Source organism: Aotus nancymaae, unplaced genomic scaffold (assembly GCF_030222135.1).
Source record: "Aotus nancymaae isolate 86718 unplaced genomic scaffold, 86718_ANA_hifiasm-v0.15.2.pri h1tg000020l, whole genome shotgun sequence".
Lineage (NCBI taxonomy): Eukaryota > Metazoa > Chordata > Mammalia > Primates > Aotidae > Aotus > Aotus nancymaae.
Window position 1 is genome coordinate 59,090,353 of NW_026988432.1, and position 20,061 is coordinate 59,110,413.

At 39.9% G+C, this 20,061-nt stretch overlaps 1 protein-coding gene across 2 annotated transcripts in view; it reads right to left on the bottom strand.

Moving 5' to 3' along the window:
• Nucleotides 1-20,061, bottom strand: part of LOC105713173 (myomesin-1) — a 165,670-nt gene that overhangs the window by 56,064 nt on the left and 89,545 nt on the right. Inside the window, exons 15-20 of one of the 2 annotated variants that reach the window (XM_064379369.1) lie at nucleotides 16,137-16,320; nucleotides 15,230-15,404; nucleotides 12,269-12,390; nucleotides 10,132-10,419; nucleotides 7,586-7,782; nucleotides 1,259-1,385 (exon numbers count right to left, since the gene is read on the bottom strand). In XM_064379369.1, coding sequence (XP_064235439.1) covers nucleotides 1,259-1,385; nucleotides 7,586-7,782; nucleotides 10,132-10,419; nucleotides 12,269-12,390; nucleotides 15,230-15,404; nucleotides 16,137-16,320 — 1,093 coding nt within the window. The remainder of the gene's footprint in view (nucleotides 1-1,258; nucleotides 1,386-7,585; nucleotides 7,783-10,131; nucleotides 10,420-12,268; nucleotides 12,391-15,229; nucleotides 15,405-16,136; nucleotides 16,321-20,061) is intronic. The other variant, XM_064379368.1, reaches the window with a different exon arrangement.

Below are 20,061 nucleotides of genomic sequence, written 5' to 3' on the forward strand. Positions count from 1 at the left end.
GGGATTACAGGAATGAGCCATCGCACCCAGGCAACAACATTACTTTTGATCAAAAAAATTTCTACAGGCCTGCTTGGAATTTCTTAGTCTTTAATCAATTGCATTTCACTTTACACAGGAATTGCAAGAATTTGAAAACAGACCCACCTTTATGCAGGTGGCAGAAAGGACTTAAGAAATACCACTGGCTTCAAGGAACTACAAGGAAAGAGCAATGTGTTTGTCTTTCTCTGTTTGCTGAAGTCAAGTGAGCACTTGAACTGCTCTTGAGTTTCTCTTAGAATGTTGTTATTCACACCTGACAGAGGAGTTAAAGGCAAAGTGGTGGTCTTCAGGGGTAAAGGGTTTCAAACAGAGGAAGGGGGTGGCACAGGGACATAAAATCACCCACCAAATACATTTATTGCTAGTTTAGATCTTAATGGTAAAGTAGTAAATTTGCATTCAATTTTTATTTTATTTTTATGTTTTGGCTTTATAGCTCTGTAAGAGTTATAAGCAAGGTAAGATCCCCCCTCATCCCTGCCCCACTTCCCATTTTCTTCCCTGATGACCCAACCACTCCCTATGATGAACTCTGAAGGACAATCATTGCCAGGTTCCAGGAACTTTCTTTTGGTTCAGAGGTTGGAAAATATGCAGAGAGAAAGGGCTGGAAATCAGTGCAGAGAGGCAAGCAGAGAGAGGTCAGCCGTAAACCCTAGACAGGTGTGTGAAATCCATCTGTGTGATCTAATGAAAAGCTGGGAGGAGTGAGAAGGAGAGACGAAGAAGCCACATAGCTTAAATGTGGAGAGAGAGATTCTGGGGAGCTGATAAACGAGAACCTTCCAGCAGCGTGGCAATATATGAGAACAAAGGTATGCAGGGAGACGTTTTTGAGAAATTTTGCTGTGGGATATAAATTGGATGACCTTTAAGTGGCCTTCCGAAAGCAAAAGCAAAGATTGGAATTTCTTTTAAACACTCATTTGCACTCAATCCAGCCGCCTCTGCTAATCCTACCCCACGCAGTGGCTGAATGGTGAGGGCTCTAGGATTTACTTGGAGCACAAGCACAAGGAATTTATACTCAGTTTTACTTTGCTACCTATTATTTAATATTATCATTAAAATATTTTAGGTAAACACGAGAGGTCAAGAGAATTCTTTTCCCTTAAATGTTGACCATATAGTACTTTGAATTTCATTCCAGGCTATAGATTCTCTCAGAGGAAATTCTGAGGTGCGGTGTGGAGACATGGTGTCCGTGGTTTACCTGGGACAGCGATGGTCCACTCTTCACACTTGAAGCATTCGCTTACTGCTGAGGGTGCGCCCAGCCCGGCCATGTTCATGGCTGCCACTTGGAACTGATACACCATGTTTTCCTTCAAGTTGCTAATCTGCAACATTGACAACATCACAGATAGTGAATGTTACAGTTTTTTTTTTTTTCTACTTTTTCAACAGTGTATTTACCTTCCGTGTCAGACACAACCTCTGGTGACCCTCTGCGTCACAGCATTTTGTAATCTCCTGGGTGTGGGTGAAACCGTGACCTTGTACCTTACATTAGAATGTGGCAAAGGGATTGGGAGATCAGTCCCGTGATGGTGTCCCCATATGGCAAAGGAGAAAAGACACTATAGATTAGGGTCCCTAGTGAGCTAGTTTGGGGTTAATCAAAAGGGAAATTACCCTAGATGGGCCTGGTGTCATCAGGAAAGAACTCTTACAATGGGCCTGGGGCCCCTCCTAAAGAAAAACATTGTGCCAATGGCCTTGAGGAAGTAAATGCCACACTGAGAGCTGCCTACCCACTCACATTTGGAGAAAGGCAACATCTAGGAGTGGAAGCCTCAGCCCTACAGCTGCAAGGAACTGGATTCTGCCAACAATTTGAGTGGGCTTGGAAGAGGAACTCAACATGAATGTGGTCCAGCTGACACCTGGATTGCAGCCCTGTGAGGTCCTGAGCAGACGACCATGCTACGCTATCCCCAGGCCCCTGACTCATGGACACTGTGATATAACAAACGTGGGTTGTTTTTAGCCACCGAGTCTGTGGTAACTTGTTATGTAGCAATAGAAAGCTAAGGCATGTACAGGTGAAATTTAAATGAGATCTAAGCTAGGAAACAAAATGCTTAAGTTCTTGTAATGTTTCTGCTCTTTACTGAGTGACCTAATATTTACTGTATCACTCAGTAGGAATTGGGTTGTTGTAAGGGTACATATATGTGATAAAATAATAAATGTTAAGATATTTGCAAAATAGAAGCGATGGAATATATTACTGTGAAAAACATTTGTAGGAAGCAGCAAAATATAAAGTATGTAAAATGTGACCAACAAGAGATGAAAAATACAGTAAGAAAAAAATAGACATTTTCAACAGAATATCAGATGCAAAAGAAGAGAGTTTGTAAACTGAGAGAAAGTCAGAAGAAATTACACAGGACATGATGCAGAAAGACTCGAAAATGGAAAAGAGAGAAAAGTTGATTAACAGACATGGAAGACAGAGTGAGAACATCAAATATATGTTTGAATAGAGTTTTGGGAGAAGCGAAGAGAGAGAGAGAATGAGGGAGCAATAATATTTTGGGAGATACAGAATTTTCTAGAAAAATCTTCTGAAAAATCCAACCCACAGATGAAAAATCCTCTTCCCCCTAAAATCCTGGGTAGATACATTTTTTTAAAACCCACATCTAGACCCATAGTATTTTAAGTATTGGACATCAAGGATAAAGTGAACATATCAAAAGCTGTCTGAGAAAAAAGGCAAATTACCCTCAAACAAGCAAGCAGACCAAGAGCTGAACAGCAGCAGCAACAATAGGCCAGAATATGGGGGAATTACACCTTCAAAGCACTTAATTAAAAGCAAATAAAATGGTAACTATATTGGTAAGTTGAATCTATAAAACAATAATCACATTGATGTCTGGATTTTAAAAAGAAATGAAACAGACACATACATACACAATAGCATACGAGCTGGGAAAAAGGTAATGGGGTAAAGATTTGAAGGCATTTATGTTTCTTCGACAAGGGTAAAACAATGAAATAACTTCAGACTTTAGGCTGCACCATCACCACAACAAAAGAAAATTAGAATCTATAACTTTTAAGGTATTGTAGAACGAAAAATTGAGTAATTAAAAAAAAATTCAAAAATAAGAAAAAAAGGACAGAAAATGAAACACAGAACAGGCCGGGTGTGGTGGCTCACGCCTGTAATCCCGACACTTAAGGAGGCCAAGGCGGGCAGATCACTTGAGGTCAGGAATTTGAGACCAGCCTGGCCAACATGGTGAAACCCCATTTCTTCTAAAAATACAAAAATTAGCTGGGTGTGGTGGTGCGCACCTGTAATTCCTGCTACTTGGGAGGCTGAGTCATGAGAATTGCTTGAACCTGGGAGGCGGAGGTTGCAGTGACTTGAGATCATGCCACTGCACTCCAGCCTGGGTGACAGAGCAAGACTCTGTCTCAAAAAAGAAAAAAGAAACGAAAGAACAGAAAGGACAAATAGAAAGCACAAAATAAGATGGTTAGGTGTTTTTTTTTTAAAGTAATCAGTAATAACAAATGAATGACAAAGACAGGCAGGAAAAACATAAAATTTAACTCCGTGCTATTTTTAAGAGACACATGTAAAGCATAAAGTTATAGAAAGATAGAAAGCTAAAGAATAAAAAGTTACGTACTCTGCAAACACCACCCCCACCCCAAAACCCTAGTGTGTCTATAGTAAGAACAGGTAATACAGACTTTAAGGTAAAATGTATTAGTAATGGTAAAGAGTCATTTTGTATGCATTTAATAATATCACTTCAAAATACATAAAGCAACATTTTAAATGAGTGAATTTTATGATATGTGAATTATATCTTAGTAAAGGGATATTATTCTGCATTTTTTCCTTCCTGTATCCTTGTCAGATATTAGTATCAGATTAATTCTAACATCAGAATAATCTCACTCATGAACATAGAAGCAAAAATCCTAAAGGATAATTAGCAAACAAAATCCAGGTGATATAAACAGAGATATATAGTGTCCAGGTTGAATTTATTCCAGGAATGCAAGGTTGTTTTAACAGTAGACAATTACTAGAATATATCAAATTAAAAATAAAAGGGAAAAAGCATATGATCTTCTCAACAGACCAAAAAAATGTTTTGGATAATTTTAATTAACTCTTGGCAAACTGGAAATAGAAGGAAATTTCCTTTAACTGATAATAGATGTCTACAAAATACCTGTAGCAAACAACACAGTATTTAATTGGGAAATGTTGAAAATTTTCCCTTTAAGATAACTATCAAGTCTAGAATGACCAACATCACCACTTAAAAAAAAAAAAAGAAAAAAGACAATTTGAGATGGCGTCTTGCTATGTTGCTCAGGCTGGTCTCGAACTCCTGGGTTGAAGCGATCCACCGCCTTAGCCTCCCAAAGTGCTGGAATTATAGGTGTGAACCACTGCACCCCCAGCATCACCACTTTTATTCAGTATTGTGCTAAAGTTGCCATGCAGAAAGTAAGGTAAGAAAATGAAGTAAAAGGTATAAAATTTGGAAATGAAGAAGTAAACTGCCACTATTTGCAGATGACATGACTATACATAGACTCCAAAAGAACTTAAAGGTAACACTCAAATTATAAAAAAATTTAGCAAAAGACTATATATAATAATTATATGTAAAATCAATGTATAAAAATTAGTTATATTTCTCTTTACTAGCAACAAAAACTGATATAAAAATATACTGAAAATATATAGTCTCTATTAATAAATAATATACAAATCTCTAGAGAATCAAAAAACTTTAATGAGAGGCTTTATAAAAGAAGATAAAAACAAATAACGAAAAATATGTTCATGGATTAAGAGACTCAATATTTTTTAAATGTCAACTATTCCTCAATTTATTTATAGATTCAGTGCAGCCTCAATCAGAATTCTAGTGGGTTTAGCTGGGTTGAATGTAAGCTTTTTTTACTGTTGTTTTCTTTTGTTTTACTTATTATTTTTGGTAGAACTTGGGACCCTAATGCTAAAATTTATAACAAGTGCAAAGGGCTGAGTAGCCTTGGAAAAAGAATAAACTAGGAGAACCTGATCTACCAGTCATCAAACTTGATATAAAGCTATAATTTTTTTTCTTTTTTTGAGACAGGGTCACCCTCTGTCACCAAGGCAGGAGTGCAGTGGTGCAATCTAGGCTCACTGCAACCTCCACCTCCTGGATTCAAGTGATTCTCATACCTCAGCCTCCTGAGTAGCTGGGATTACAGGTGAGAGCCACTGCGGCTGGCTAATTTTTGTTTTTTTTTAGTAGAGACAGGGTTTCACCATGTTGGCCAGGCTAGTCTCAAACTCCTGGCCTCACCTTGGCCTCCATCCACCTTGGCCTCTCAAAGTGCTGGACTACAGGTGTGAGCCACTGCGCCTGGCCTATAAAGCTATTATATTTAAATCAGTGTGGTATTCACCCAGTGTTAGACAAACAGACCAGTGGAACAGCATAGGAAGAACAAACACAGACTTGTGCACGTGAGGAAACGATATATGTTACAGATAGCCTGGCAGGATGACAGGCAGAGGCCAAACTTTTCAATAGATGATGCTGGGACAACTACATCTCCATGGGTGGTGGGGGAACTAATTTTGAGGCTTAACTCACAGCATATAAAAATATAAAGGTGAATTAAGGACAGAAATCAAAGTGGCAAAATAGCATAGCTTTTAGAATATAACCAACTACAATAACTCCATGATCTTGGAATAGAGAAGGTATTTCTTCAAAAAGCCACAAAAATCACTAATGACAAAGCAAATGTTAGTAAATCTGACTACAATGAATTTGACATTAAAATTAATGTGGTGACCACAGAGAGAGGAAAACAAACAGGTAAGAGGGAGAAGATATATGCAACCTACAGAGCTGCAAAGGATTTATATTCATAATACGTAAAGAACTTTGCAAGTCAACACGAATGCAGCATTAGAAAAATGAGCCAAAACCTCGAAAAGGCATGTCATAAAAGAGGATATCAAAATGGACTGTGTACGTAGGAAAGGATTTCGAACTCATTTCATACTCAGATTGCCAAAGCTGGAAATGTGTGAACAGACCAAGATTCTCACACGCTCTTCAGAAGACAGTATGGCATTACCTAGCAAAGTGGAAGATAAACAGACCCCCGACCCAGCAATTCTACATTTAGATAATCACCTAGAGAAACTGGTGCACATATGTACCAGCAGACAGATGTATACAAAAATGTTCATAGCTACCTTGCCTGATGTAGCTAAAAATGCAAAAATACCCAAATAGCAAAAATAATTGAATGAAAGAGTATATTGTGATATAGCCACACAATGGAGTATCATACAACATAGTAATGAAAAAGCATGAGTTATAACTATGTGCACTAACAGGGAAGAAACTTAAAAATACAATTTTGTTTTATGCATTCTCAGCATGTGTGTGTGATAGTTCAAAGGTTAAATTAAAATAGCATGGTGTTGAGTTAGGGAAAGTGTCATTCCCCTGGCCTCGCCCTGCTTGGACCCTCATGGCACAGGATTCTGTGAGTGTTAAGAGGTGGCAGCTTGGGTGTAGCTGATGAAGCTCTGAAGAGGAAAGTCATCAACTAAGGCGATAGTGAGACTTTTGGTTCCCTGATGTGAGCTGAGCAGTGGGGGCCCCCATGTAGAGGGAAACACATGTGAGGCCACTCTTTGTGGCCATGAAGTGACTATAACAGGGTCCACTTCACAAATGGAGAGCTGAGTCTGGCCATCAAGCCCATGTCCCTTCATCCTCTGTAATTTGGACATTGAAAGTTAAAAATCCAGCCAGCCGTGGTGGCTCATGCCTGTAATCCCAGCACTTTGGGAGGCTGAGGTGAGTGGATCACTTGAGGCCAGGAGTTTGAAACCAGCCTGGCCAACAGGGTGAAACCCTGTCTCTACTAAAAATACAAAAATTAGCTGAGCATGGTGGCTCTCACTTGTAATCCCAGCTACTCTGGAGGCTGAGGCAGGAGAATTGCTTGAACCTGGGAGGTGGAGTTTGCAGTGAGTTGAGATCACACCCCTGCATTCCAGCCTGGGTGACAGAGCAAGACTCCATCTGAATTAAAAAAAAAAAAAGAAAGAAAGAAAGAAAGAAAGAAGGTTAAAATTCAGTGTCATTAAATCCTGGGACTTTTTTTTTTCCCCCCTCAACTTGAGGGCTCTGGAAGGATCCTGGGACTCTTGAGACTAGTGGCATATTAATCATAGATATTTCCTAAGTTTTGGGAAAAAATAGTTTGTATAGTACGTACATATTTCATAGTAAATATTCTAGAAAATTATTATGCTTATGTGTATGAATCAGAAAATACAAATCCTGACTGGTTAGCCAAACTACTTGTATTAACCACAGTATATTTTTCACAAAACTCATGCCACTGAAGACAATGGACTCTGGAGAAATGACATAAATCCTTTACAACGTGCTGGGTGTGTGAGTGCCTGGGTGTGCAGGCACATCCTCATACACGGGACACGCCACACTACAGAAAGTCACGTGCTTACCTTGTATGCCTCCTCACTGACAGCCTTGACATTGGCTTCTCTCCATTTTCCTGGTACCCCACTAATGACTTCACGATAGTTCACATAATAGCCAGTGATTTCCGCCCCTCCAATCTTATCCGGCTGCTTCCATCCAAGAACCATTGAGTCACGAAAACTTTCAAGACAGGTGATATCATAGGGTGGAGATGGTGGTGCTGTGGCAATATGAATAGCTTGTGAGTAGGCAGAAATGCATTTATGATTCTATACATAAACATTTCCGTTGGTGCCACATATGAGGGCACTAGATCTTGCAGTATAAAACTAAAATGTGAGGCTGATCATTAACTTTGCATTCGACTTGGTGTATGCAATGAACACAGTAGAAAGCACACCACAATTACTATTCCAAAGATAAAATGAACCCGTCCTAGCAAAATGACATATCCTAAAAAAAAAAAAAGATTATTTTCCCCTTAAGAAGAAATATTTTTCCCAAGGTGTAATTTTTGTTTCTTTATGTGGTTTTGTTTTCATTTGTTCTCTGAGGAAAATGGAATGTGTATATCAATTTCTGCCTCAATTTGCTTATTCAGAATTTCCATATATATACATGTGTATATATATACGTATACACATGTATATATATGTATGTATATATACGTATATATATATACGTATATATGTTTTTTTCTTTTAGACAGAGTCTCTCTCTCTGTTGCCCAGGAAAGAGTGCAGTGGCACGATCTCAGCTCACTGCAACCTCTGCCTCCCCAGTTCAAGCAATTCTCCTGCCTCAGTCTCCTGAGTAGCTGGGATTATAGACATGTGCCACTATGCCTGGCTAATTTTTATATTATTAGGAGAGACAGAGTTTCACCATGTTGGCCAGGCTGGTCTCGAACTCTTGACCTCAGGTGATCCACTCACCTCGGCCTCCTAAAGTGCTAGGATTACAGGCATGAGCCACTATGCCTGGCCTAGAATTTCCATATATTTCTCAAATGGCTGGCATTTCACCATTCAGGCACACTGACCCTTGTGAGACCTTACCACTACGCAGCTCTGTCTGCACACAGGAAAAAACTTACTCTAGAGCTCAGCTCAATGACACCTTTGGAAAACATTTTTAAAAAACAGGCACAATCTGCTACGTGACTTTCTCTTAGTATATGATACTTTTGTCTCATTATTTTAAATCTAATGTTGGAATATTATTCATGTGGTACAATACTATACAGCTGTCACCATGTTTATCGGTGCTTAGCTAGAAAAATATTTGGAGGATATTTCAAAAGTCCTCTTTCATTTATGCAGCTTTGCTGATCAGCTTTTACTCAGTTACTGAAATTACAATTTTCAATGAAGAGAGAGGGAGTGATGTGGTAGAAAGAAATCCATCTAGATATGTAATAACATCAAAGAGAATTTTTTGAATATTTATTTGGATTATAGGAGATAAAGGAACTATCTCATTCTTATCCCAAAAGAGTATCAGAAGAATGAAGGCTTTTAAAATAAAACACAATGATCTCTTTTCCACTCACCAACCACCTTTATTCTTTACATTTTAAAAAAGCTTTCTCTCTCTCCATTTCAGAGCACTGTTGAATATGTGCTCTCAAATGAATATCTCATCTCAAGTTGAGGGACAAAGAAAGGTGCCATAAAATAGAGAAGGTTATAGAAGTTGGGGGTGGGCTAGAAATAAGAACTGGATGAGAGGCATTTAAAAATTTATCAACACATGCTCATCAGTTCATTTTTATTTGTTAAGAAAAACAAATTTCTTTATTAGCCACAGGTACCAAATATCCTAATCGTTCATTCTTAGCCTACTAATAAATAGTCTTAAATAAATCACTTCTGGAAATGAGGATCATATATCATGCGATATAGCTATATCTGATTATAATTTTAACTTTTAAACTTTTCATGGCAACTCAAAGATATATTTATAGCTATTTTTTCTTTTTTCATTTAAAAAAGTAGTAACTAGCTATTTATTTTAGAAATTTACATACTTTTTTACTTAAAAAATTTTAATTTTCCAATGCTGATTTTTCTTGCAAACTATTTAAATTTAATGTGAATAATCGCTTAATAATCTGAGGATAAGCAACAAGGTAACAACTATGGCCCTGGTACGATGTCACCTTCTTTGTGACATCTTTCTCCTCTATGTGTTCCGAACATGACTACTTCAAAGGACCTCACACAGGCTAGCAGTACCAAGTCCTTCCTTCTCTCATATCTAATTCTCATAGAAAAATGAGGCCAGAGTGGTATCTTCCTGACAAACCAAGAAAGGCTCTATAACCAAATTACTCGAAACATTCTAGCATGGTTAAGCACCCAAAATGATGTGTAAAAGCCAAACCCATAGACAATTACTTTTCCAAGTCATTAGATGAAAGTATGCATTTCAGATGGCCAGCTGAGAACACATACAGTAAGAATAGACACTGATGAAAGCAAACATGGATGAAGAATGTGATGTAGACGATGAGAGGTGAGGACACTGATGGAGACGAATGGAACAGCTTCACTTTCTCAACTCTCACCTCTGTCTGTCTTCTTTTTCAGGGGGTCAGACTTACTTTTCCCCTGAGGAGCCGCTTTCTGTGGTGGCGGGGTAACCTCTTCCTGAACTGTTTCACTTACTTTACTCACTTCTGTCTGGCCCAGATTTTGAGAGCTACTGGGTAGTGAAGGTTTGTTAGGTTTGCTACCGAGCAAAGCATCTTTCTGGAAGGTTGGCGGGGAGGCTTCATGCACGCGCCCCCTGGAGGCGGTTAGTCCACCAGGCTCATCGCTCAGTGCAGGACACACATCTGGAGACACTCCTCCCCCTACAATTGCCAGACAACAACAGAAACGAGTTGAGCACGGAAAGACTATCAATTGCTCTTAAGGGATAGAACAAAGAGAAAAACATTAGGACCACAAGCAGAACAAAAACAATATTGGCTTAAAGAAAATCGCTTGCATTTGCAAGAAATATGGAAAGGCTACGTTTCACGCAACGTATGCCAGGGAACATTTCAACTTCTCCGTATTCTGGAAAAAGAAGAAATGAGAACAAAAAAGCCACAGATAGAATAGGAACCATTTCGATTTGCAGAACCCAAAGGGTTTTTAGTACATATAAGGAAAAGCAAATCTTAGACATTTCTTGAGAGATATAAGCCCTATTATTCAACAGAGTGAAAAAAGGACGATAAAGTGCACAAGAGACATAATATTAAAGATCCTGGTTTTATAACACTTAGAATTATGTGCAATAGTACAATAGTAATGGTCTGTACCTCCCAACCTCAAAGAGACATGTTTACGGTGGTTCACATTATAAGGAATATCTTTTCTTTCCTTCCTTCCTTCCTTCTTTCTTTCCTTCCTTCCCTCCCTCCCTCCATCCCTCTTCCTTCCTTCCTTCCTTCCTTTTTCGAGATGGAGTCTTACTCTGTCGCTCAGGCTGAACCTTGGCTCACTGCAACCTCCACCTTCTGGGTTCAAGCAGTTCTCGTGCCTTAGTCTCCTAAGTAGCTGGGATTATAGGTATGAGCCACCATGACCAGCTAATTTTTGTATTTTCAGTAGAGACGGGGTTTCGCCATGTTGGCTAGATTGGTCCGAAACTCCTGACCTCGAGTGATCCGCCCACCTCAGCCTCCCACTGTGCCTGACCCCTATAAGGAATATGAAAAAGTAATATGAGATGCTAACTGAAGACAATCAATATTAAATCAGCTTTCTTTTTAAACATGTGTTACTATATAATAAATTTTATTTTATTTATTTATTTATTTTAGACACAGGGTCTTGCTTTGTTGTCTAGGGTAGAGTATAGTACTGTGATCATAGTTCACTGCAGCCTTGAACTCCTGGGCTCAAGTGATCCTCCTGCCTCAGTCTGCTTAATAGCTGAGACTATAGGCATGCACCACAATGCCTGGCTAATTTTTTTAATTTTTTTTTTTTTTTTTTGTAGAGATGGGATCTCACTATGTTGCCCAGGGTGGTCTCGAACTCCTGGACTCAAGAGATCTGCCCGCCTCTGCCTCCTGCCCATGCTCAGCCCACAAACACAATTTTTATTGTTTCTAACCACCTGCATCCCTTTTCTACTTTATCCAAGATTGGGAGGTACATCACATACACACATATAATTACTTTATTACTGGTTTTATTCTGTTGGTTACTTTGCAAGCAGAGATGAAACATATGATTAAGCAACTACATGTGCCTTGCATGAATTTTAGAGGCATTTATAAGAAGCATATTAATATTCTGTTAGTGAAGACAAGCCAGGCTCTGGCATAGATGAAATGGCTTTTAGGGACAAGATGATCTATGTTATTGGTGATGTATCACTTCATGGAATCAGGATGGCCCTTCATAGTCCCAGGATGAGCACGAAGTTAGAATGGAGTTTCACACAATGGGAAATATCTAAGGAAACTTGGGCTCGTGAAGATGAAAAGGCTACAGATGCACAGAATCTGGATAAGTGATGAAGGTCTGTAAAATGACAGCTATGGAAGGTTAGACATCACCTAGAGTCAGAGAAAATAATCATCTAAGGATGCAATAATCCAGGAATATTGGAAGCTTTAAACAATTTCTAGAGAGGATGATATCTTCCTTTCTAACATAGAAAAATCGATTTTTCCTCTATGCAGTTGTGCATGAGGAACTTACCAATAGCAGCTTTGACTTCAATAGCTTCTGAATCCTGGGAATATTCACTAAGTCCAGCTGCATTGACTGCTCTGACCCGGAAAATATAACTCTGACCAGTCACCAATCCATGACAAGTAAATCTAAAAGAAAACAATTTTTTAAAAAAATTTTCCTTAGGAGGAAGATTAGAGAAGATGATTGTTAGCTTAATGGGGTAGATCTGGCTTTATGAAAACAATTCTTTTTTTTGTGTGTGTAATTTTTGTTAAATAGAAATGGGGTCTTGCTGTTTTGCCCAGGCTGGTCTTAAACTCTGGCCTTAAGCCATCCTCCCTCCTACCTCAGCTTCCCAAAGTGCTGGGATTACTGGTGTAAGCAGCATGTCCAGCTAATAATTTTTTTTTTTTTTTTTTTTTTTTGAGTCAGTCTTGCTCTGTTGCCTAGGCTGGAATGCAGTGGTGGGATCTTGGCTCACTGCAACCTCCACCTCCTGGATTCAAGTGATTCTCCTGCCTCAGCCTCCCAAATAGCTGGGACCATACGTGTGTGATAATTCATTTTTTAAAAGAAAGAAAAAGATGTAGAAAGATTCAGGTAACGTATATACTTTAGAAAGAAGGTAACTAAGGTGCTTTTCTAAACCTACTTTGTCAAAAAATGAGGAGCCCTGGTCTTCCCCTGAATGCTCACCAGTAAAATAGGGATAATGATGCTTACATGATAATATTCATGTAGAGGTTAATTATAAAGTATATAAAGTACCTATTATATGGCCTGGCATATATGAGGCATTTAATAAATAATAGTTACTAGTAATAATGTTATTTTTAAGAAATAATTTTAGAGTATAACTCACATATAGTTTTTAACTTTTAGGCTCAGGGATACATGTGAAGATTTGTTATATTGGTAAACTCATGTCACAGGAGTTTGTTGTACAGATTATTTTATCATCCACGTATTAAGCCTAATACCCAATTAATAATATGATTAATTGGTGGCTCCTTGTCATAGAGGCCTAGTCACTGTCTCCCTGGATGCCAAGGAAGGTACTTACTTGGGAAATTACTCTAGAATCTGAAGATAAGGTGAACAATGGATTCTAGAATTACTATTTAGATATAAGGATCCAATAATGAGGTGTGAATCCATGGGCAGTTTCATCCAAAAGACAACCTCACTCTTTTCATAGCTATTATGGCTATAAATAGCTGTTCACGAATCACTGTAACATTTGAATCCATCCTAAGGATTGCAGCCAGAGGAAGTAACAGGTCTGCTAATGAATCTATGACTATTAGCATGTTCAAGTATTTAATAAAGGAGCCATAATCCAGGCCAGTCCTTCAGTCCTTAGGGTCAGCTTGCTTCAGCGAAGATTTATTGAGGTCTCCATGTTCCAGACACTGAGCTAGGAGTTACTGTGGACAAAAGATGAACAAAAAATGGTGCCTGCCCTCCAGCAGCTCCTGCCTACACACCACCAGTGTTTCTAAATAGTCCTAGGAAAATGCTGGATACCTCAGAGGAAAAATGAAATGCACCAACAGGCTAAATGAATCTTTTTCAAAACATAGTGCCTTCCCTAATTAATCTGTTTGTCTATTCTCTCATGTTCTGTAAAACCAACTCATCCTATGGGGGGTCCTCGGATTGAGAAGCGGTCCAAGCCAGAAGCTGCCGAACAAACCTATTTGACAATTTTGGGGATGGCGGCATCCCCCTCTCAGACTGGTCTCTGGTCTGGGTGTAGACCAGAATTCACCATCAAGATGCAAAGCCGATTGATAAAATAGTTGAAAGCAAGGAAAAAACCAACGCTCCTCCATTAAAAACAGATACAAAGAGGCAGCAAAGTATTCTGAATATCTTTGTTTTGGTGTTACTTATGTCTGTGTAGCAATTGGGTTTAATCATGTTGATGTTCAGAATTTGTAAAATGTTGATACTTTTTCTCTCTTCATTTAAAATTCCTGGGTGATTTATGTTAAGTAGAGTATGTTAGAGCCTCAGAATCTAGTATCAGGTTTCATATTACATACAAAATCAGAAGGGTAAAAAAGGAAGAAGCAGCATACAGGAAAAAAACAGAAAAGCACTGTTAAATGAACTCTTACAATAGCTGGCATTATATGTTGCTAAGTGTTTAACATCACAAGTAAACCTTTTTAAGAAGATGTATTGCATCTAATACGTTCAATTTTAAATTCATTTAAATGTCAAGTGTAACTGTTTTTTTTTTTTTGGCTTTTTTTTTTTTTTTTTTTTGAGACGGAGTCTTGCTCTGTCACCAGGCTGGAGTGCAGTGGTGTGATCATAGCTCACTGCAGCCTCGACCTCCCAGGCTCAAGCAATTCTCTCACCTCAACCTCTTGAGTAGCTAGGACTACAGGCACACCACCATGCTGGGCTGATTTTTATATTTTTTGTAGAAGAGGGTTTTTGCCATGCTGCCCAGGCTGGTCTCAAACACCTGGGCTCAAGCAATCTGCTCCCCTTGACCTCTCAAAGTGTTGAGATTACAGGTATGAGCCACCATACCCAGCCTTTTGCTTTTTTAGAGATGGGGTCTCCCTATATTGCCAGGGCTGGAATATCATGGCTATTTACAGGCCTGGTCAATGGGTACCACAGTTTCGAACTCCTCGGCTCAAGTGATCCTCCCACCTCAGCTTCCTGAGTAGCTAGGACCACAGGCCTGCCACTGCATCCAGCTTATTTAAAGTATAACGTTATTTTGTTATTTTCATTTTTAAAGATGGGGTCTCACTGTTGGCCAGGTTGGTCTTTAACTCCTGGCTTTAAGCAGTCTTCCCACTTCAGTCTCCCAAAGTGCCAGGATTAGAGATGTAAGCCACCGCATCCAGCCAAAAAGTATAATTTTTTTAAAAAAATCTCCCTCACTGGATGTCTGTGTGCCATGTGTGTCTATAGCAGCTCCAGAGGACATGGCCCACTCTGCACGCCTGGTTCAGTTACCGTGAGCCCTTCACGGGGTTGTTGTTACAGGGCTCCCATTTGCCAGAGCCAGCAACGCTCGCCTCTATGTAGTACCCGACCAGCTCTTTGGCATCTTTGGACTCCTCCCACGTAACTACCACTGAGGTATCTGTGTTTCTGCTTGGGATGATGTTGCCAGGAGCCTTGGGGATATCTGAGAAAGAGGAAAACGGTGATCAAACTCAGGTGGTTTTAAAACGTCATCCTTATCACCTATGCACAGACACCTAGGTATTTTACACACTTCATCATGTCAAAAGGACGGTTGCTTTATTTTACAATTTTATTTTTTTTGAGACCGAGTCTCACTCTGTTGCCCAAGCTGGAGAGCAATGGCAGTGAGCAGTGCAGGCTCAGCTCACTGCAGCCTCCACCTCCCGGGTTCAGGCAATTTTCTTGCCTCAGCCTGAGTAGCCGGGATTACAGGCATGCAGCAGGACGCCCGGCTACTTTTTGTATTTTCAGTAGAGATGGGGTTTCACCATGTTGGCCAGGCTGGTCTCAAACTCCTGGCCTCAACTGATCTGCCTGCCTTGGCCTCCCAATGTGCTCAGATTACAGGTGTGAGCCACCACGCCTGGCCTACATTGTATTTTTTAAAGCAGAAAATTAAAAAACTTAGTTAGGGAGCATGGATACACTAAATATCTATGAACTTCAGAAAAAACACGTTATAAATATTGTTGAAACTCCCAAGGAAGTTTACTTTTCATTAACAAAAACACTGAATTCTTGTTTAATGTATAGGCTAAGTACAACCAGCAACTAAATTTATAATGTGAAAGAAAGATGTCACCATTTTTACTCCTGGCCAAATATACAAATACAACTTAGATTCTTGCTTTAAAATTTTCTCTTGAAGTAAAAGAAGTTTACAGTTGCTTACCAAGTTTGTCCCCTACCACAGTCACCTCCGTTGCCTCGGAGGGCTCACCGACTCCTGCAGAATTAGAACAGCGGACGCGGAAACAGTAGGATTTCCCCTCAACCAGGTCGAACAGCGCAAAGCGGGGAGACTTCACAGGGAGCTCCGTGTTCACTCGCTGCCAGTTTTCTGTTCCTGCCTCACACTGTAGCAAAAACAGGGAAACCCACTGAAAGCACAGCAAGCACAAGCGAGGCATCTCCAAGTTTCATTCATCTGCAGCAAACCACTCCCTGTAATGCGAGCTGGACTGGAGGAGAGATTTGGAGGAAATGGGGGATGAAGCATCTAAAGTTCATAGGATTCGCTAAATCAAATATGGCTTTTGATATGGTTTGGCTGTGTCCCTGCCCAAATCTCATCTTGAATTGTAGCTCCCATAATTCCCATGTGTGTGGGAGGGACCTGGTGAGAGATAATTGAATCATGGGGGTGGTTTCCCCCATACTGTTTGTAAGGCCGGCTGCCTCGCCAGGAGCTAAATGGACACACTTATCTCTCCCCATGCCGGATAATGAAGTCATCATTCCAGACATATTACTCCTATCAGGCCTCTCCATGCTGGCTCCCCACACCCACTCCTATCAGGCCTCTCCATGCTGGCTCCCCACACCCACTCCTATCTGGCCTCTCCATGCAGGCTCCACACACCCACTCCTGCATTCCTCACTCGACCCCTTCAAAATTTAAAAAGCCCACCAAAGATTTGTCCAACAGCAGCTTAACATTGACCTCTCCAGCTGGTCAACCCACCAGTAGCCCCGCCTGGCTACCAAAGGCAGCTCACCCCATCGGCATCTTAACTTCCCCTGACCAATGAAACTGTCTGCCCTTGTTTCCCTAATAATCAATCAAACCTCCTTACCAATGAAACTGTCTGCTCTTTGTTTCCCCAATGACCAATCAACTACCTCCACTCCTTATAAGACCCCACACCCTGAAAAGCCCATTGAGACTTCTCTGGCCCCTTACCGGACCACAGAACCTCGCCCGGGAGCTGAATAAATTGGATTCTCATTTTCTCACACTGGCCTCAGTTTCCTCATTTTGACTTGGCAATATACCTCACACTGTTCTTGTGGTAGTGAATAAGTCTCACGAGATCTGATGGTTTTAGAAGAAGAAATTTCTTTCACTTTGCTCTCATTCTCTCTCTTCCTTGCCGCCATGTAAGACATGCCTTTCGCCTTCCACCATAATTGTGAGGCCTCCGCAGCCACGTGGAACTGTGAGTCCTTTAAACCTCTTTTTCTTTGTAAATTACCCAGTATGAGGTATGTCATTATCAAAGGGATGAAAATGGTCTAATACAGCTTTGTATTGTTTGATAAATATACTACTTTAATAGTTCACTTCCTTTGTTAATGAAATACAATAATTAAATCCACAAAAATCTTGTTTTGAGGATAGTCTGGGGTCAGGTAATTTTCTAATTTTAATTAAATTTTATTTTATTTTATTTTTGAGACAGGGTCTTACTCTGTCACCCAGGTTAGAGTATAGTAGTACAATCAGGGCTCACTGCAGCCTTGACCTCCCTGGGCTCAAGTGATCCTCCCACCTCAGTCTCTTGAGTAGTTGGGACTACAGGCACATGCCACCAAACCTGGCTAATTTTTGTATTTTTTTTTTGTAGAGACGAGGTTTCCCCATGTTGCCCAGGCTGGACTCGAACTCCTGGACTCAAGTGAGTCACCGACTTCAGCCTCCCATAGGCATGAGCCACTGCACCTGGCCTGCCCATTACCTATTTAAAAGAATACTTGGTCCTTTTCTTATCACTCTCTGTTTCTTAGCCTGCTTTATTCTTCTTCAATCATGTATCACTACTTGAAATTATTTATTTGTTGTCTCCTCCACTGAAGAGCAAATCATGTAAGTTCAAGGAGCTTTGTTCACTGCTTTATGACAGAGCATAAAATGGTATCTGGCAAATAACACATAATCAACTACAGTATTTTTTTTCTGAATGAATGAAAGATGAAGATGTTCTTCTGCTATATGATCCAGCAATCCCACTGCTGGGTATATATCCAAAAGAAAGAAAAGTCGTATGTCAAAGAGATATCTGCACTCCCATGTTTATTGCAGCACTATTCACAATAGTCAAAATATGGAATCAATCCAAGTGCCTATCAATGGAGGAATGGATAAAGAAAATGTGGTACATATACACAATGGAATATTATTCAGCCATAAAAAAGAATAAAATCCTGTCATTTGCAGTAATAGGAATAGAATTGAAGGTCATTATGTAAAGTGAAATAAGTCAGGCACATAAAGACAAATATCTCATGTACTCACTCATATGTGGGAGCGAAAACATTTGCTCTTATGGAGGTAGAGAGTAGAAGGGTGGGTACCAGAGGCTGGGAAAGGTTAGGGGTGGTGGTGAAGAGAGATTGGTTAATGGACACAAAAATACAATAAGAAGAAATAAGTTCTAGTGTTCAGTAGCACAATAGGGTGACTATAGTTATCGATAATTTATTATATATTTCAAAATACCTAAAAGATAAGATTTGGAATTTTCTCAACACCAAGACATGATAAATATTTAAGGTGATGGATACCCCAATTACTCTGATTTGATCATTACACATTGCAGGGATGTATCAAAATATTCAGTGTACCCTGTAAATATGTGCAATTATTAAAACCAGATTTTAAAAAACATGTTTTTCTTTTGCCCAAGTTTTAGAATAATTAATGGGAAAACTAATTTAATGAGACTCTATTCTTAAAATTAAAATAATCTAGAGTGACTTGGAAATCCTCGAATGAAGGATGTGATGTATATTTAAACTCTAGTAGAAGATGTAGTAAGAAAATTGTAAGTCTTTGGTAATCCTTTTTCCCTCCTATTTTAACTTTCAACTTTGCTCATGATTGGTAGAAGAAGAAATTTAGAAACTCTTGCCTGATTTCGCTATAGAACTTTTTAACGGTTTCACAAGACTTTTCCAAAATCCAGATCTTGTGACAGACTGACCAGCTGTCAGGATGGTATATTTTTGAAACTTTATTAGTCCAGCACACAGCATAATCTTCCTTGACTTGATAGGGAGGCAACATGGCATGGCAGAGAGGAGTCAAAGGATGGGATCTGGTCCCTTTGCGCTAATAACAAGCCACGTGACCTTGGAAAGTCACATGCATGCTCTCGGCCTCAGTTTGTCTTCTGTAAAATGAGCAAATTTGACAAGGTAACCTCTAAAGTTCCTTGCAGTGTTTTGTTTTGTTTTGATTTTGAGACAGAGTTTTGCTCTTGTCACCTAGGCTAGAGTGTAGTGGCGCGATCTTAGCTCACTGCAACCTCTGCCTCCTGGGTTCAAGCCATTCTCCTGCCTCAGACTCCAGAGTAGCTGGGATTACAGGCATACGCCACCACACCCAGCTAATTTTTTTTGTTTTTTTTAAAGACAGCATCTTGCTCTGTCACCCAGGCTGGAGTGCAGTGGTACAATCTTGGCTCGATGCAACCTCCACCTCTGGGTTCAAGCCATTCTCCTGCCTCAGCCTCCCGAGTAAGCTGGACTACAGGCACGTGCCACCATGCCCAGCTAATTTTTTATATTTTTAGTAGAGACAGGATTTCATTGTGTTAGCCAGGATGATCTTGATCTCCTGACCTCATGATCTGCCCACCTCAGCCTCCCAAAATGCTGGGATTATGGGTGTGAACCACTGTACCCAGCCAATTTTTATAATTTTAATAGAGACCAGGTTTTGTGCCTGGTCTTGAACTCCTGACCTCAGGTGATCCACTGGCCTCGGCCTCCCAAAGTGCTGGGATTACAGGCATGAGTCACCGTGCCTGGCCCCTTGCAGTGCTTTTTTATGATAATATATCTTTTGTGTGTCTGCTGCCTGCTGAGGGGTGAAA